The sequence below is a fragment of the Meles meles genome, chromosome 9 (genome assembly GCF_922984935.1).
Source record: "Meles meles chromosome 9, mMelMel3.1 paternal haplotype, whole genome shotgun sequence".
NCBI classification, from domain to species: Eukaryota; Metazoa; Chordata; class Mammalia; order Carnivora; family Mustelidae; genus Meles; species Meles meles.
In genome coordinates, this window is record NC_060074.1 from 68,787,916 (window position 1) to 68,806,944 (window position 19,029).

The 19,029-nt window shown below is 37.2% G+C and overlaps 2 protein-coding genes across 2 annotated transcripts in view; one reads left to right on the forward strand and one right to left on the reverse strand.

Annotated features, from left to right (window-relative positions):
* Positions 1-19,029, reverse strand: part of SLC25A12 (solute carrier family 25 member 12) — a 199,791-nt gene that overhangs the window by 162,839 nt on the left and 17,923 nt on the right. The gene's annotated exons all lie outside the window — the stretch shown is intronic.
* HAT1 (histone acetyltransferase 1) overlaps positions 1-19,029 on the forward strand; it is a 60,995-nt gene that overhangs the window by 38,409 nt on the left and 3,557 nt on the right. The window contains exons 9-10 of the mRNA XM_046018997.1: positions 7,996-8,147; positions 11,630-11,746. Coding sequence (XP_045874953.1) covers positions 7,996-8,147; positions 11,630-11,746 — 269 coding nt within the window. The remainder of the gene's footprint in view (positions 1-7,995; positions 8,148-11,629; positions 11,747-19,029) is intronic.

Here is a 19,029-nt window from a genome sequence, read left to right on the forward strand (position 1 = left end):
TCAGTTTAGAAGAGGTAGACTTGGAAAAATTGACATTGAACAAGTTCGAGCCTCATCTGTTAGTACTTTAAAAATTGTTTTAAAGAGATGCTTCTTTGAGAATTTTTGTCACTTAGTGGAGGTTTAATTAAAGCAACTTTATTGAGGTATGATTTCCATACCATCAAATTCGCCCATTTTAAGTGTACAGTTCAGTGTGTTTTAGTGTATCTGCCTAGTTTTGCTGCCATCACCACAGTCCTGTTTTAGACTATTTCACAGTAATGAGATTCCACATGTCCATTTGCAGGCAGTCCCTATTCGCAGTTCTTACATTGAGGTCTGTGATCCGTTTCGAGGCAGTTTTTGTAAGTTTCTAAAATCATCTGTTTACATTTGGCTATCCAGTTGACCCAGTACCATTTGTTAAAAAGACTGTTTTTCCCCTATTGAATTGCCTTGGTACCTGTGTTGAAAATCAGTTGCCTATAAATGTAAAGATTTATTTCTAGACTCTAATCATCTATATATGTCTATCCTTAATGACAGTATCATACTGTCTTGATTAGTTTACTGTAGCTTTATATTGAGGTTTTTTTAAATGATAATATGAAGTTTAATATGCCAAATACATACATTGAATTTGTGTAGTGTGGTTTGCCTGGGTGCTGCAGAGTAAACAGAAATTTCCTGAAATGATAGATGAGTAAGGTTAAGAATGGACACTGGCCCCGCCCAGGTGGCTGGGAAATAGGGAAGGGAGACAGAGAGGGGTGGCTTCAGTTAGAGGGAGCTGGCCAGGGACGAGCCATGACCCTCAGGGTCTTGAAGTATAGTCTCTCTGTGAGTGAGCACCCAGGCAACACAGTTTGGGTCTGGTTGTTGCAAACTCATCAGTAGCTGACCCCAGCACAACTCCCCCCTAAGGTGCAATCAGCCTGGCAAAACAGAGGTTCTAGATTCTGAAAACAAAACCTTTCCATTGGTTACATAGGAAACACAGTCCTCATCTTTTTGTCTCAAAGATAGCCGCTATTCCCTCCCCAGTCTCCCAGCTCTCCTTTCCCCCACAAATGATTTTTCTGCCAAGAAGATGAAGAGGAGGCCCCAGGCCACCAGGGCTTCTACGCTGAAGGGCTGCTTCAATCGTGCCAGGGCAGAGTGGGCAAGACACAGCAGAGGTCCTGGTAATAGGGCCCACTTCCTCCCACAGGCCAGGCGTACTTATTTAGAGTAAGTGATTGCATTTGTTTTCCTCATAAAGTTGCATCATCTTTTGCTTTCCTTCTTCCTTGTGACCTCCCGACTTCTTTCTGCTCTTTATGGTTGATCTCCAGCCAGGTGAGGTCAACCTTGGCCTGTTCTATCTTCCCACTAAATGCATTTTAATGTAATGCTCTTTTGCTTTCTCTCTGTCTTATCTTTCCTTGAAAGCTCGTTTGTCTTGTCCAGATCCCTTTGTGTTATTTTTTGATTATGTGTGCCACCCGGTTGTGGTTCTTAATGTTGATGGGCCTTTTCACACCTTTGCTGGTGGTCATCTTCACCATCCTCGGCTTCTTTCCTTGCTTCTCCTCCTCCCTGGCCTTTTGCTTTCCAGCCTAGAGCTGTGTATCATTTTCCTAGGGGCTCATGTACTTCCAGCTAGGTGTTCATGGCTTCCCTTGCTCCCTTTTTAGGCATTATGGCCCGGGCAGCAGTAGTGCCTCAGCCTTTTTGTTGAATTTTGAAATCAGAAAGTATTTCAGTCATGTTCTTTTTCAAAATTGTTTTGGTTATACAAGATCCCTTTTGTTTTCATAAACATTTTTCTGTCTTCTACTTACTTGATTCCCACTTTGATTTTTATTATTTTCTTCTTAATTCTTTGGGTTCAGTTTTCTTTTATTCGAATGAAGACTGAAACTTAGGGGTTTTTTGTTTGTTTTTGTTTATTTGAGAGAGAGAGAGCAATCACAAGCAGGGGGAGCAGGAGAGGGAGAGGAAGAAGCAGGCTCCCCCCACCCCACCCCGAGCAGGGAGCTGGACTCAGGGCTTGATCCCAGGACCCCAGGATCATGACCTGAGCTGAAGGCAGACACTTAATCGACTGAGCCACCAGGCATCCTGAAACTTAGGTTTTTAATTTAATTTGATGTCCTTTTTTAATACAGATTTTTAAACATATAAATATTCCCATGTTTATATGTAACATGTATATTTATATATGAATATAAGCACTGCCTTAACTGATCATATACGTTTTCATAAATGCTTTCATTCAGTTCAAAATATCTTGTTCTTTTTTTTTTTAAAGTACTCTCTATACCCAATGTGGGGCTCAAATTCACAATCCTGAGATCAAGGGGTTGCATGCTCCACCTACTGAGCCAGCCAGGTGTTCTGGTTCAAAAACCCTTCTGATGGCTTTTTGATTCATGGGTTGTTTAGAAGCATGTTGTTCAATTTCCTCCTGTTGATAGCTAATTCTGTTGTTGCCAGCATTCTTTGTATGACTTCACTTCTTTTTCATTTTACTGAGTTTTGTTTTATGGTTTACCTTAGGGGTCCATAAACTTTTTATTTAAAGGGCTAAGTAATATCTTATGCTTTGCAAAGCCATGTATGTTCTCTGTTTCCGTGGGTGAGAGTTGGCCCGTGGGCCATTGTTTACTGAGTTTTTGCCCAACATATGATCTATGCTGGAGAATGTTCCATGTGTGCCTGAACAGAATGTATATTCTGCTGTTGTTGGGTGAAATGTTACCTAACTACGAGCTAGGCAAGTTAGTTGATAGAACTGTTCAAGTCTTCTCTATATTTGTTGATTTTTCTGTCTGGTTCTTCTAGCCATTATTGAGTAGTATTGAAATTTCCAGCTATTTTTGTTGAATTGTCTATTTCTCTTCCTCATTCTGTCAGCTTTTATTTCATTTACTTTGGACCTCTTTTGTTAACTGTGTGTGTGTTTATAATTGTAACATCATCTTCATGAATTATGTTGTTATAAAATGTGCCTTTTTTCTCGTAATTTTTTTCATTTTGAACTGTTTTTTTTTTCCCAGTTTTTTATTGTGATAATGCTTAAACTCATCCTTTGACTCTCAGCCTTTGAATCTAAAATGTTTCTGCTGGAGACAGTATATAGTTGGATCTTTTTTTATCCAGTGACAATCTGTGCTTTTTGATTGGAGTCTTTAGTATATTTAGATTTAATGTAATTATCATTATGGTTGGAATTATGCTTCCCATTTTGCTGTTAGTTTTCTATATGTTGCTTTTTGTTGTTCTTTTGTTTCTCCTTTGATGCCTCCTTTTGTGTTAAATAGATTTATTTTATTTTATTTTTTTAGGTAGGCTCCATGCCCAGCATGGAGCCCAATACAGGGCTTGAACTCACCACCCTGAGATCAAGACCTAAACTGAGATCAAGAGTTAGATGCTTAACTGACTGAGCCACCCAGGCAGTCCATAGATAGATATATTTTAAATGAACAACTTTAATTCCTTTGTTTTGTTTTTGTTTTTCACTTTTTTTTAGGTACTCTTTTAGAGGTTACTCTGGGGATTACAGTATGCATCTTAATTTATCACAGTTTACCTCATTAATATTTAATTCCAGTAAAATAAAGAAATTCTTTCATTGTAATTATTCTTCCTCCTCTCTTTGTTCTACTGTTGTCATATATATTATATTTTTATATGTTAGGTACCAAACATTGGTTTTATAATTTTTTTTAAGAGTCTATTTATTTATTTGACAGAGACACAGCAAGAGAGGGAACACAAGCAGGGGGAGTGAGAAAGGGAGAAGCAGGCTTCCCGCCAAGCAGGGAGCCCGATGTAGGGCTGGATCCCGGGAACCCGACCTGAGCTGAAGGCAGACACTTAATGACTGAGCCACCCAGATGCCCCTTGTTTTATAATTATTTTTAATGTAATTATCTTTTATATCATTTGAGAGGAGAAAAGAGAAAACTATATACCAACTTCTACTTTATCTTCATAATTAATTATCAGTGTTCTTAATTTCTTCATATAGATTTGAGGTATCGTTTTCTTTTAACCTGAAGAACTTCTTTAGTATCTGGTAAGGGCAGGTCTGCTAGTAACACATTTCTTTGATCTTTACTTTTCTGAGATGTCTTTATTTTACCTTCATTTTGAAGGATAATTTTGATGGATATAGAATTCTTGTTTGTTTGTTTGTTTTTTTTAAGATTTTTTATTTATTTACTTGACAGAAAGAGGTCACAAGTAGGCAGAGAGGCAGGCAGAGAGAGAGAGGGAAGCAGGCCCCCCGCTGAGCAGAGAGCCCGATGCGGGACTTGATCCCAGGACCCTGAGATCATGACCTGAGCCGAAGGCAGCGGCTTAACCCACTGAGCCACCCAGGCGCCCCTAGAATTCTTGTTTTAAGGGCACCTGGGTGGCTCAGTGGGTTAAGCCTCTGCCTTCGGCTCAGGTCATGATCTCAGGGTCCTGGGATTGAGCCCCACATTGGGCTCTCTGCTCAGTGGGGAGCCTGCTTCCCCCTCTTTCTCTCTGCCTACTTGTGATCTCTGTCAAATAAATAAATAAAAATCTTTAAAAAAAGGCAGAAAAAAAAAGAATTCTTGTTTTACAGTTATTTCCTTTAAGTACTTTGAATAGATTACCCCACTGACTTCTGGCCATCTGTGGTTTCTGATGAGAGGTTTTCCTCTTGTTGCTTTTAGGATTTTCTGTTTGTCTCTGGCTTTTGACAGGATCTGTACTTCAGTTATTTTGTTCCCTGTTGATTTCATCATCTGTGTACATTCCTAATAAACCATAATTTCATACTAAACTATTACAGTGCCAGGATTTCACTTTAAAGCAATAGTCATATAATATTTACTTAATAATTACATATATATGATGTTAATACCACAAGGAGGCATTAAGAAGGTACTCAGTGCGGGGCACCTCAGTGACTTGGTTGGTTAAACGTCTGCCTTTGGCTCAAGGATCAGGCCCCACATCAGGCTCCCTGCTCCTCTGGGAGCCTGCCTTTTCCTCTCCCTCTGCCTGCCTCTCCCCTGTTTGTGCTCTCTGTCAAATACATAAGTAAAATCTTAAAAAGGAAAAAAAAAGTATTCAGTGCATACAGATGGAATTAATGGAGGATTGGATAATGACTCAGAATCATAAAACATTACCCCTTGCTCAGACTTTTTGTTTAATAAACAGCTTTATTGAGATATAGTTAACATATCATACAATTCACTAAAATTGTACAATTTTTGAAATGATATTTACAGTGTAGCTGTTATCATAATCTAATTTTGGAATATTCCTTTCTCCCAAAATAGAAACCCAGTACTCATTAGCAGTTGTTCCTTTCCTCTTCGACCCCCACCACCTATCCCCCTCCAGCTCTAGGCAGCCACTAATTTACTTTAAGTCTCTATAGATTTGCCTATTCTTGACATTGAAGTCATATAATAATATGATATTTCTTTCACTTGGCATATTTTTTAAGGTTCATCCTTGTGATAGCATATATTAGTACTTTTATATCTTTTTATTGACAATATTCCCATTGTGTATACAAGTTTTATGTATCCATTTATCAATTGATAGACATTTGAATTGTTTCTACTTTTTGGCTCTTAGAAATGAATATTTGTATACAAGTATTTGTGTGGACCTATGTTTCATATCTCTTGGGTACATTCCTAGGAGTAGAAATGGTGGAAAATCCGGTAACTATGTTTCTCCTTTTGAGGAACCACCTGGTTGTTTTCCGAAGTGGCTGTACCAGTTTTACATTTCCACCAGTAGTATGAAGGCTTCAGTTTCTGTATACCCTCATCAATGTTTGTTACTTTTGTATTCTAGTCATTCTAGTGGATAGTGGATGGAATGGTATTTTATTGTGATTTTGATTTGTGGGTTTTTGGTTTTTTTTTTTGTGGCAAATGATGTTGAGCATCTTTTCATGTGCTTATTGTCCCTTTGTATATCTTCTTGAGAAATGTCTGTTTAGATCCTTTGTGTTTTTTTAAATTGGGTTCTCTTTTTCTCATTGAATTGAAAAACTTATATATAAAAATTCTGGGTGCAAGTTTCTTATCATATATATGACTTGCAAATATTTGCTCCCATTCTGTAAGTTGTCTTTTTATTTCCTTAATGGTATCATTTTGAGCACAAAAGTTGTAAATTTTGATATAACCCAATTTATCTATTTTTTTCTTTTGTTACTTGTGCTTTTGGCTCTATCATCTAAGAAACCATTGCCTAACCAAAGGTCGTGAAGATTTACTCCTCTATGTTTTCTTCTAAGAATTTTATAGTCTTACCCCTTACATTTAGGTCTGTGATCCATTTTGAATTAATTTTTGTATATTAATTAAATTTTTAAAAATTAAATTAAATTTTGTGTATGAACCTTGGTAAACTCAACTTTCTACCATCTTCCTATATGCTCTGGCATTACTAAACCTTTTGTTATTTCCCAGCTCTGCTACATCTTTCTTCCTTGTATATTGCTTTACATTAACTATGCCCTTTGCCCTTGATACCCCCTTCTCCTGTTCTCCAACTTCATTCTTTTTGCTTGTGGAGATCCAGTTGTCCAATTACCATTTATTAAAAGACAATTCTTGGGGTGCCTGGGTGGCTCAATGGGTTAAGCCTCTGCCTTTGGCTCAGGTCATGATTTCAGGGTCCTGGGATCGAGCCCTTTATCGGCTCTCTGCTCAGCGGGGAGCCTGCTTCCTCCTCTCTCCCTGCCTGCCTCTCTGCCTACTTGTGATCTCTTTCTCTTTGTCAAAAAAATAAATAAAATCTTTAAAAGACAATTCTTTCCCTCATTGATTTGTCTTGGGACCCTTCTCAAAAATTAATTGACCATAAATGTAAGGGTTTATTTTTGACTCAGTTTCATTCATCTGCATATTTGTCCCATGCCAGCGTCATACTGTCTTGATTACTGGAGCTTTGTAGTATTTTTGAAATCAGGAAATGTGAATCTTCTAACTTTTGTTCTTTTTCAAGATTGTTTTGGCTATTCTGGGTTCCTTCCATATCTGTGTGAATTTTAGGATAAACTTAATTTCTGAACAAAAAGGCCAACTGGGGGATTTTTATAGGGATTGCATTGAATGATTTGTTGAGTATTGGTATTATAATAATATTAAGTCTTATGATCCATGAACTAGCTCAGAATTTAGCATTCTTTGTTTCAAGCCCTCTACTGATCAGAAAGCAAGAGCTCAGAAAAGTCAGGTGACTTGCCTATAGTCCTCCATCTATGAGTGGCAGAACTAGGACTTAAACTGATTTTCTCTGTGTAATCTTCTTTCTACCCATCATGTTTTGATGTTTTCCTTGTCCACTACATAGTCTAATGTACATAAGAGACTAACATAAAGGAAGATCTATGCTGTTCAGATGCATTGAAGAAAGGACCAAAATCATATTATCATTTTATTCTTTAAAACAAAAAATCATTTTATCTTTATCATTTATTTCTTTTTATCTTTTTCTCTTTATCATTTTTTCTTTAAAACAAAAAAAAATTTGCTTTTTTTAAAAAAAAACAGTTTTATTATTATTACTGGGTAAAAGCAGTATGGCAGACTGTAATGGTTATTGGATTAGGGACTTATAAGTAAGGTACTTCTAAATTGAGCTTCAGAAGCCATAGCTATCAGAGAATAGGTATTGATTATCCAAACTTGAATCTCTTGTTTATAAAGCTACTTTAATTGAAAATAAAACTAAGATGCATATGATAGATAACACCCCATCAAAAAGTTTATATTAGAAAGGAGTAGCTCTGATTTCACAGATATTGTATGTCTTTGCAAAAGGATTGGACCTATAATTTTATATGGTAAAGATAATTGTGCTGTTGTTTGATTAATAAGGAATAATCCTTTCTCAGTGTAACTTTTGCCTTGTATAGTTCTTTTAAGAATATTTATTTTTCTAGCCTAGCATGTGTATTGAGATCACAAATGATGAATTACGTTGGATAAGGGAAATGTTACTCTGCCTTTTCTTTAGCTGAAGATCCATCCAAAAGCTATGTGAAATTAAGAGACTTTGTGCTTGTGAAGCTTTGTCAAGATTTGCCCTGTTTTTCCCGGGAAAAGTTGATGCAAGGATTCAGTGAAGACATGGCAATAGAGGCACAACAGAAGTTCAAAATCAATAAGGTATTTTTATTCTGTAGAAGAAAAAAATTTCAGTTTTGAAGTTTTCTTTCTCTTTTTTTTATAAGAAGTTATTTTTCTTTTTTTTTTCTTCTTAAGATTTTATTTATTTATTTGACAGAAGATCACAAATAGGCAGAGCAGCAGGGAGAGAGAGGCAGAAGCAGGCTCTCTGCTGAGCAGAGAGCCAGATGCAGGGCTCGATCCCTGGACCCTGAGATCATGACCAGAGCTGAAGGCAGAGGCTTAACCCACCGAGCCACTCAGGCGCCCCTCTCTCTTTTTTAAGTATGTAACTTAAACATTGCAAGTACATTAAGAATACATGTGTGGGAAGTAGCAGTGGTTGAGAGTACAGGCTCTGAAGCCAAATTGTCTGTGTTAAGATCTGGCTACACCACTTAGTCTGTGACTTAGGGCAATTTAATTTCCTCATTAATAGAATAGGAAGATAGTTGATATTATGGCTGTATTAAGTGTAACGGGCAGAACAAAATGGATAGTATGATCTTACTTTTACTTTTTAAGAAAATGTTTGAAATGGTAAAATAGTTAATACATGTGGAGAAATATATATACGTCTATATATTTGAATTTTAAAGGAGTAAATATCCTTAAAATAGGTATAGAAAAAGTAATCTGGCAGTTCAGAGGAGGGAGTTTAGTTTATTGTATTTGTGTATGTAAGGGAATCAGAGTTTTTCATGGGACGGAGATGCATTTGATCTAAGCCTTGAAGAATGGAAGAATGGGTAGGATTTGGATTATGAAAGTATGTGAGGGGTGCCTCAGTGACTCAGTTGGTTGAGTATCAGACTTGATTTCAGCCCAGGTCATGATCTTGGGGTCCTGGGTTTGAGGCCCGTGTTGGGCTCAGGACTCAGCATAGAATCTTGTTGAGTTTCTTTCTCTCTGCCCTGGGCCCCTGCTCATGTGCATGCTCTCTCTCTTTCAAAATAAATAAAGAAATCTTAAAAGAAGAAAAAAAAGAGAGAGAGAGATGAAGGGTATTCTAATAATAGGGACTAGTATATGATTCTGTTACCTTCTCCTCCTTTGTTTCTAAAGTGTTATAGTTCCTGATTTTTTTTCACTTAGTACTATGATTATCTTTTTTGAGGTACTTTTACTGGATTTTACTCTTCTGTATGTTCCCTAAAGATAATTCTCCCCCAGAGTTCCTTATTTAGTCCTCACTTTCTCTTACTTTGCATACTCCACCTAGGAGATCTCATCTAACTCTCCAATGTAGATTTTCCTCTTAAACTCCCACCACTGTATATAAAAAGTATCCTGAGGCATATGGGTGGCTCAGCCAGTTAGGTATCTCACTCTTGATTTCAGATCAGGTCATGATCTTGGGGTTGCGGGGTTGAACCCCTACATCTGGCTCCCTACTTAGTGGGGGTCTGCATAAGATTCTCTCTCCCCCTCTCTCTCTCTCTCAAAATAAACAAACAAATCTTTTTTTTTAAAGAAAGGTAAAAAATGTTTTCTGGTCACTGACCTTCAGTGCCTATTTTGAACTGAAACTTTCCATCTTTTCCTTCATTAAAACACTTTAATAGCCTCCTGGTTTTAAGATAAATGTATGTTTTAGAAATATTTGGTATGTCCAGAATGTATCAAACCTTTAGAGAATTTATTCAACTGCTTAGCTTTTAAAAGAGAGAATATGAACACATTTTTCAAAATCATGCCTTTTTTTCTCTTTCTTAAAGGAATTAAAACTTGGCATGGCACACTGAGCCCATCATAATTGGACCCTGCCAACCTTGGTAGACTCAACTTTCTACCACCTTCCTATATGCCCTGGCATTACTAAACCTCTTGTTATTTCCCAGCTATGCTACATCTTTCTTCCTTGTATATTGCTTTATGTTAACTATGCCTTTTGCCCTTGATACCCCCTTCTCCTGTTCCTCCATCTTTGCCTTTCCAGATATTACTCATTTGTTCAGGTGTCCCTTCTGGAAGTTCAAACATCATCTTCCTGGTCTACCTACACCTGATCTCTCCCCTAACCCCAATAAATATATAAGTGAAACAACACAAACAATGGGCTACTCTTGGCTTCAGTGATACCAAGATTTCTTGATTTTCCTAATATTTCTTTGTTTTTCTCTGCCCTGTAACTGTCACTGTACTACAGGGTTCTGACCCTCCTCATTTTTTCACTGTTTATGCTTTCCTAACCAATACTGTGGTTTTAACTCATGCCTGTATACTGATACTGCTTAAATCTTCATTCTTAGACTAGTGTTTTCTTTAGATTTATATGTTCTGCTCCCTCCTAAATCTCTCCTACGCTGTGAAAACTCACTGTCATTCCTCCTCCACACCCAGTCCTTCCTGTTCTGTATATCTAAAATCCTTGTTCTTTTAGTGTTCTTACTGGCTCTTTGTTCATGCCTTCATCATTTTTTTTTAAAGATTTTATTTATTTATCTGACAGAGAGAGAGAGATCACAAGTAGGCAGAGAGACAGGCAGAGAGAAGGGGGAAGCAGGCTCACTGCTGAGCAGAGAGCCCGATGCGGGACTCGATCCCAGAACCCTGAGATCATGACCTGAGCCGAAGGCAGAGGCTTAACCCACTGAGGCACCTAGGCACCTTGCCTTCATCATTTTTTGCCTGACTTAATAGCACAGCTTCACAATCTCCCTGTCCTCCTTTTTGCTACCATTTCTATGTAGCTGAAATAATGCTTTTCTTAAAGCTCATTTGTGCGCTTTGCTCACGCCCCCATTTAAAATCCATACCCTTGGGGTGCCTGGGTAGCTCAGTCAGCAGGTGTCTGACTCTTGGTTTTAGCTCAGGTCATGATCTTGGAGCCCTGGGATCAAGCCCTCCATCCAGCTCTGTGCTCAGTATGGAGTCTGCTGAAGATGATCTCCCTTTCCTCCTCCCCCTGCTCACACTCTCTTGCTCTAAAATAAACAAATAAAAAATTTTAATAATAAAATAAAAAGTAAAATCTGTCACCTACTAGATAAAAGCTGAACTCTTTAATATATTTTGTAAGGCTCTGTGCTTCTGCTCTGTCCTCACGTTACTTCTACGCACTACTTTTCATTTTGTGCTTCTGCCATGTCAAACCGCCTCAGTCTTATGTGCGTGCTATGTGCACTTGTACATTCACAGTGCCCTCTCCTCCTTCTAGACTGGTATGGTTCCCTTCCCTTTAAGATTTAGCTCAGGTTTGCTTTCCTCAGGAATCTTCTTTTAAGATTTATGCCATTTCCAGGCTATGCTACCATAATACCCTACACATATTTCCATCATTAAATTAATCATACCTCAGTCATTTGTGTTACCTCTTAGGCTGCTAGCTCAAGGGCAGAGATTATCTTTTACTGTTTTTCACCTGGTACCTAGCACAATTTCTGGCCCATAGCAGATACTCAGTGTATCCTGTGTTCTTTTGGGAAAGTATCTCTATTTTGTAATTAAAAGTGTTCATGTTTTTCTTTTGTTTCATTAAGCAACATGCTAGGCGGGTTTATGAAATTCTTCGACTACTGGTAACTGACATGAGTAATGCTGAACAATACAGAAGCTATAGACTGGACATTAAAAGAAGACTAATTAGTCCATATAAGGTAGGACTTTCCAGAGTCTTAAACGTTTATATTCTTGTAACTGTTTAAAAATGGAGAAGAGGGGCACCTGGGTGGCCCAGTTGGTTAAGCTGCTGCCTTTGGCTCAGGTCATCATCTCAGGGTCCTGGGAATGAGCCCTGAGTTGGGCTCCCTGCTCAGCGGGGAATCTGCTTCTGCCCCTCCCCAACTCATGCTCTTTCTCTCTCTCTCAGATACATAAGTAAAATCATTAGAAAATAACAAATAAATAAGTAAGTAAATAAATAAAAGGGAGAAGAGGGCCACCTGACTGGCTCAGTCTATAGAGCATGTGATTCAATCTTGAGGTCGAGAGTTCAAGCTCCCCATTAGGGGTAGAGTTTACTTTAAAAATTTTTTTTAAATAAATAAATAATAAAATGGAGAAGAAAGTGTAGCAGTTGCCGGTGTATGGGACAGTCCAAATCATTTTCCTAAATTAACTTTTATAAACATGAAAATATTCTTCCAGTTTGTTATAAAGTCTTACTGTCATAATTTTTGAGCTATAAATCTGTTTCATTCACTTGAAAACTAATCCCAAGGATAGTCTACCCATAGTTACTTTTTATTTCATTTGTTTGCCATCTTAAAAATCTGAATGCTCAGACTTTTCCTAAGTAAATAATCTTGTAAATAGTCTCAAGTTTGTTCTAAACTTGTTCTAAGTCTCTAGTTTCCTAGTTGTTATATATATTGTGTTTGCCTTTGCTGCCTTCTTCCTAAATATGGCCTTGGTTGCTATTTTTAACCTCTGTACTTTACCATCACTGAAACTGCAGCATAATATTAACTCCCCCCCCCCACCCCTACCCATTTTCTCATCTCCCATATATTCCTCTCAGAAACTTCCCCTCTTAGATCAGGTTTGTCCTCATCACCCTCTGGCTATTATTAAGGTAGATATTGCCCATGACAACCTGTGTAAATGAGGATTTGCTATGAGAGTTGCAGCTGTGCAGTAAGCTGATAGGCGAGAATATTTGTTAATTTGTTCAGTAAGTAATTAATGAGCACCAGATCTGTGGTTGCTACATTTATATATACTATACCTGTAGGTTTATGCAGTACAATAGCTGGGAACATAAATGACAAATCTAAAAAGTTTCTGTCTTATTGGACTATCTATAACGGGTTGTAATGCATTATAATGGTCTCTCTCCCCCAAATTGTTCAAAGTAACATTTTATTCTTTGATATTTATCACTTGAGAAACATCAGAAAATTGGTAAAAATGGTTCTTTCCAAAAGTTTTGAATTTTGAAGTAATATTAATTTGCCATCTATTAAGTGTCTTTATGTTGAAATTTGGGGCATATAGAACAGTGTAATTAGATGTTATCATGGCAGCATTTCAGAGTACAGGCGCACCTCAGAAATATGGTGGGTTCGGTTCCAGACCCCTACAATAAAGTGAATATTGCCATAAAGCAAGCTAAATGAGTTTTTTTATTTTCCAGTGCATATAACAGTTACATTTACACTATACTGTATTTTACTCAGTGTATCATAGCGTTACGTTTGAAAACTGACATACCTTAATTTAAAAATATTTTATTACTAAAAAATGCTAACTGTTATCTGAGCTTGGAGTGAGTCACAATGTTTTTGGTGGTGGAGTGTCTCACTTTGATGTTAATGGCTGCTGACTGTGATCAGGGTGGTAGTTGCTAAAGGTTGGGGTTGACTATAACAGTTTCTTAAAGTAAGACAGTAGTGAAGTTTGTCCCATCAATTGGCTCTTCCTTTCTCTATAGCATGCGATGCTGTTTGATAGCATTTTATCTACAATAGAACTTTTTTCAAAATTGGGAGTCTGTATTCACAAACCCTGCTTCTGCCTTATCAACTAAGTTTATGTAATATTCCAGCTCCTTCACAACATCTTCATCAAGAGTAGTTCCCATCTCAAGAAGTCACTTTCTTTGCTCATGCATAAGAAGCAGCTCCTCATCTGTTCAGCATTTATCATGAGATTGCGACAGTTCAGTCACACACAGTTGTGGCTCACACAGTTCAGGCTCCACTTCTAATTCTAGTTCTCTTGCTATTCCACTACATCTGTGGTTGTGCTCGCTTCGGCAGCACATATACCACTCCATCTGTGGTTACTTCCTTCGTTGAAGTCTTGAACCCCTCAGAGTCATCCATGAGGGTTGGGATAAACTTCCATATTCCCTTCGTTAAGGTTGATATTTTGTGTCTTCCCATGGATCTCGAGTGTTCTTACTGGCATCTAGAATGGTGAATCCTTTCCAGAAGTTTTCAGTTTACTCTGAGTCTGTCAGAGGGATCACTATCTACAGCAGCTATAGCCTTTGAAATGTACTTCTTAAATAGTAAGACTTGAAAATAAAATTACTCCTCAGTTCAAGGGCTACAGAGTGGATATTGTGTTAGCAGGCCTGAAAACAACATTAGTTTCGTTGTACATCTCCATCAGAGCTTTGGGTTGACCAGGTACATTCTCAGTGAGCAGTGATCTTTTAAAAGAAATACTTTTTTCTGAGCAGTAGGTCTTAACAGTAAACTTAAAATATTCTGTGAACTGAATTGCAAACAGATGCTGTCATCTAGGCTTTGTTTTTCTCTTAGAGCATAGGCAAAGTAAAACCAGCAGAGTTCTTAAGGGCTAGGATATTTGGAATGGTCAGCAGTGGCTTCAGTTTAGTCACCAGCTGCATTAGGGACTGGTGACTACACCCTAAACAAGGGACTCTGCCTATCCTTTGAAGTTTTGAAGCCAGGCATCTCCTCTCTAGCGATGAAAGTCCTAGATGGCATCTTCTCCAATAGAAGGCTATTTTAGGGTACCTGGCTGGCTCAGTCAGAAGAGCATGTGACTCGGGGCACCTGGGTGGCTCAGTCGGTTAAGTGTCTACCTCCGGCTCAGGTCATGATCTCTGGGTCCTGGGATCTGACCCCACATTGGCTTCCTGCTCAGCAGGAAGTTTGCTTCTCTTTCTCTCTTCCCCTCTCTCCTGCTGTCCCTCCCCACCACTCATTTTCTCTTTCTCTCTCTCGAATAAAATCTTAAAAAAACAAAACAAAAAACATGTGACTCTTAATCTCAGGGTCGCGGGTTTGTGCCCCCATTGGGTATAGAAATTGCTTAAACTTAAAAAAAAAAAAGACAACAGCTGTTTTGTCTATACACTGCAAATCTGTTGTTTAGTGTGGCCACTTTCATTAATTATCTTAGCTAGATCTTCTGGAGAACTTGCAGTTTCTGCATTAACAATTGCTGTTTCATGTCTTACACTTTTACGTTATAGAGATGACTTCTTTCCTTAAATCTCATGAACCAACCTCTGCTAGCTTCCAACTTTTCTTCTGCAGCCTCTTCATCTCTCTCAGTCTTCAGAGAATTGAAGAGAGTTAGGTCTTGCTCTGGATTAGGCTTTGGCCTAAGGGAATGTTGTGGCTGGTTTGGTCTTCTATCCTGACCACTAAAACCTTCTCCATATCAGCAATAAGACTGTTGTGCTTTCTTATCATTTGTGCATTCACTGGAGTAGCACTTTCAATTTCCTTCAAGAACTCTGCATTCAGAACTTTGCCTGTTTGGCACAAGAGACCTACTGCTTTTTGGCTTATCTCAGCTTTCAGTATGCCTTCTCACTAAGCTTAATCATTTCTAGCTTTGATTTAAAGTGTGAGATGTGCAGTTCTTCCTTTCACTGGAACATTTAGAGGCTATTGTAGGGTTAATTTCAATATTGTTGTGTCTCAGGGAATAGGCCAGGAGTGGGAGGGTGATGGGGGGACACCTGGTTGGTAGTACAACACACACAACACTAAGTTTATCATCTTCTGTGGCCCAGTTTGTGGTGCCCCAAAATAATTACAATAGTAACATCAAAGATTACTGATCATAGATCACCACCATATATAATAGTAATGAAAAAGTTTGAAATCAGGAATTACCAAAATGAGACACAGAGACATGAAGTGAACAAATACTGCTGGGAAAATGGTGCCAGTAGACTTGGGTGATGCAGGGTTGCCACAAACGTTTGATTTGTTTAAAAAAAAAAACAAAATCCAGAATTATCTGCGAAGCACAATAAATTGAGTATGCCTATATTAAAATTGTTTTAGTGAAATAAAATGATTTATTGAATTATACATCTCAGATCATTATTTGACGTCAAATAATTTGGGCAGATGTAGCCCATGAGAGATGATGAATTCTTAGTGTAAGCAGTCACAAACTCATGCCAAATAGGAATTTCTATAGTTCATAAAAGCAAGTATTTTTTACTCTCAAGGAATGGTAATGATTTGACTTTTTCACTATTAAGTATCCTCACCCTGCAAACAAGTTGACCTATCTGAAAGACAACTGCAAATTGGTTATTAAACTCTAGGTTCTTAACACAGCTGAGTATCACCATCCTTGCACTAAAGCTCATACACAGATCACAACTTCTTCAGATGCTTGATTGAACTATATTATAGTAATGTACATTTTAATAAGTTCAGTTATCCAGTATTCTATCCCACTGAGAAAAACAAGAAAGCTTGAGGGTGCCCCTCCCCTACTTTAGGTTTATAGTCCCAATTCTTGGGGTAGGAAACCTACCACAAACTTTAAGAAAATCTAGGGATGAGTTAAATGTCCAGTGGGCATGGGGGGGAGTGCTGGGATTTCCTTGTTGAATGGATGCAGACGATTTTCTTCAATTTGTTTTTCCAATATGATATTAGGTACTTTCTTGTGTTGTTATACTATTCTCAGATGTAAAATTATATTTAAAAATAAAGTAAAATTGCTTAATAATGAGTGTGATTTAGAACTTTTTAACGTCTTTAAAATTATGCCTAATGGGGAAAGTTTGGAGTATAAAATTTACATGTTTACTTTCATATTTCATGAAAATAAATTATAATTTAGATTGTCACTGTTATTACTGAGGTATGAAATTATTGATTTATTCATAGCAAATTCTGTACTGCCTTTATTTGAGGAATCAAGGTTACCTGTCAGTCTAAACACACTCTCCCACTAAGAAATTATTTGGGTAGCTATTAGAAGTACTTGTATCTTGCTTTAAAAGTTTTTAAACACTGCTAATTCATTTGTATCATTGCCAGAAGAGGGAAATAACCTGTATCGACTAGAATCATTTTTTTAAAGCACAAAAAGAAACTCCATCTCTAGTACAGAAATAATTTTCAGATATTAAAAAAAAGATAAATTTGAACCATTTGGCTAAAAGAAAATTGGTGTAGCTGCTTGGTTTTAGCATTAAAGCTTTTATATTGTTTCATGGGAATATTTAAATCCTTAGTTGGTTTACAAATATAAAATACAGAATCATTGTTAATATCACTGTATTTGGAATCTGGAAACTCAGTTTTCAGGTCTGATTCTTTTAGAAATTGTCTAACTGTTGACAGCTTATTAACACCTGGGTATTAGGCTTTCCTTCCATAAAATGGAAATGCCTCTATAGTTAGGAACTGAACAGAAAGAAATAAAATACAGTGGTGCATGTTTTAAAAGATGTCTTTTGACAAATCTTTGGAATTAATATGCCTCCATTGTTATTTTAAAATTCGTACAAAAGAGCCTTATCTCTGTACTTCACAAAAGTGACTAACTAGTACAACCAAAGGCAATTAAGGAGCCCTTAGAGGTGGTAGCACTTTTGAGATCAAATTTGTAAGTCCTTCGGGAACATGTGAAAGCTAAGCAAGAAGAAAGGATTATTTTCTGGAAAAATTCATATCCAAGCCAAATGTTAACACAAATAAGTTTAAAATAGTGCCATCTTTGTCTTCGTTAATTAAAAATTATGAACTGCTCTAATCTGTGAAGGAATTAAGGTTTTGTTTTTGGTGGGGAAAAAATTATTCTAAAGCTTATAGAATATCTATTTGAGTCTTAAGTGTTTCTGCCTTTCATTGTTTCATTTGTTCTCCCAAGGTATTATCACTTTGTTGGATAGGGGTGGGATCCTCAAATCAGTTTGGGATTTTTTTAAGTGTTTTTTTACACACTGTTCTAAAGATTAATTTGTAATATATCATACATATAGACAATGGAATATATATAATTTAAGGAATATTAAAGGCCAATAAAGCAAATAACCTCAAATTAGTTATGTTTAAAATTGAATCATACCTTACACGTTCATAAGGAGCTTAAATATATAGTTTTATATTTTTTCCATTAAAGCTACTTATAAGTATTTTTATTCCTGTGTGTTTTATTTTATTATCACTTTTTAAAAGATTTTATTTATTTATTTGAGAGAGAGAGAGAGCATGGACACACTGAGCATGAGTCCGGGGGAGGTGGGGAGAGGCAGAGGGAAAAGCAGACTCCCTACTGATCAGGAAGACTGTCAACAGGTTCCACCCTGGACTCTGAGATCATGACCTGAGCAGAAGTCAGATGCTTAAGCAGCTGAGCCACCCAGGCACTGCTAATTCATAAATTTTCTGTCATGCCAATAAAAATTACAGTGGTGATTAATTCTGATATCCAGTGAAGTAATTGAAGGTTGGGGGTGATAAATTGGGGATGTAAGCTCTCAGATTTAAGAAAAGCATAATAATTTTAAACAGTATGTTACTGGCACAGGATTCATTTTATAGGTTATTTGCAACAAAATTTGATAGTCTAGAAATATTTAAGAATTTAATATGATGGTTCTATTATATATATAAGAATTTAATATGATTGGAGGTATCTTCAAGCAGTGGGGTTAGATTATCTAATAAATGTTATAACTGGTTAGCAATTTAGAAAAATAGCTTCTATTCCTATCACACGCCACAGTAATTTGCTGATCAATTACCCTTTACTTCCTGAACTGCTTTCTTAAGTTAAATGTTCTTATATAGTGCAGTCATGCCTATTGGCAGAAAAATTAACTTTTACAGCTGAAACAAAGCAGTTATCATTCATATGATTGAAGAGTGAGGAATATACTGTCCTGGTGGGTCTTAGGAACAGTAAATTTGAACTTTCTTTTTTTTTCCCCCCAAGATTTTATTTATTTATTTGAGAGAGAGAGCATGAGAAGGGGGAAGGTCAGAGGGAGAAGTTGACTCCCTGAGAGCAGGGAGCCTGCTGCAGGACTGGATCCCTGGACTTCAGGATAATGACCTGAACCGAAGGCAGTTGCTTAACCAACTGAGCCACCCAGGCATCCCTAAGTTTGAACTTTCATCAGTTCTCTGGAACTGATATTCATAGTGTGATCAGTAACATTAACATCACTTAGGAGCTTGTTAGAAATGCAGAATCTTGA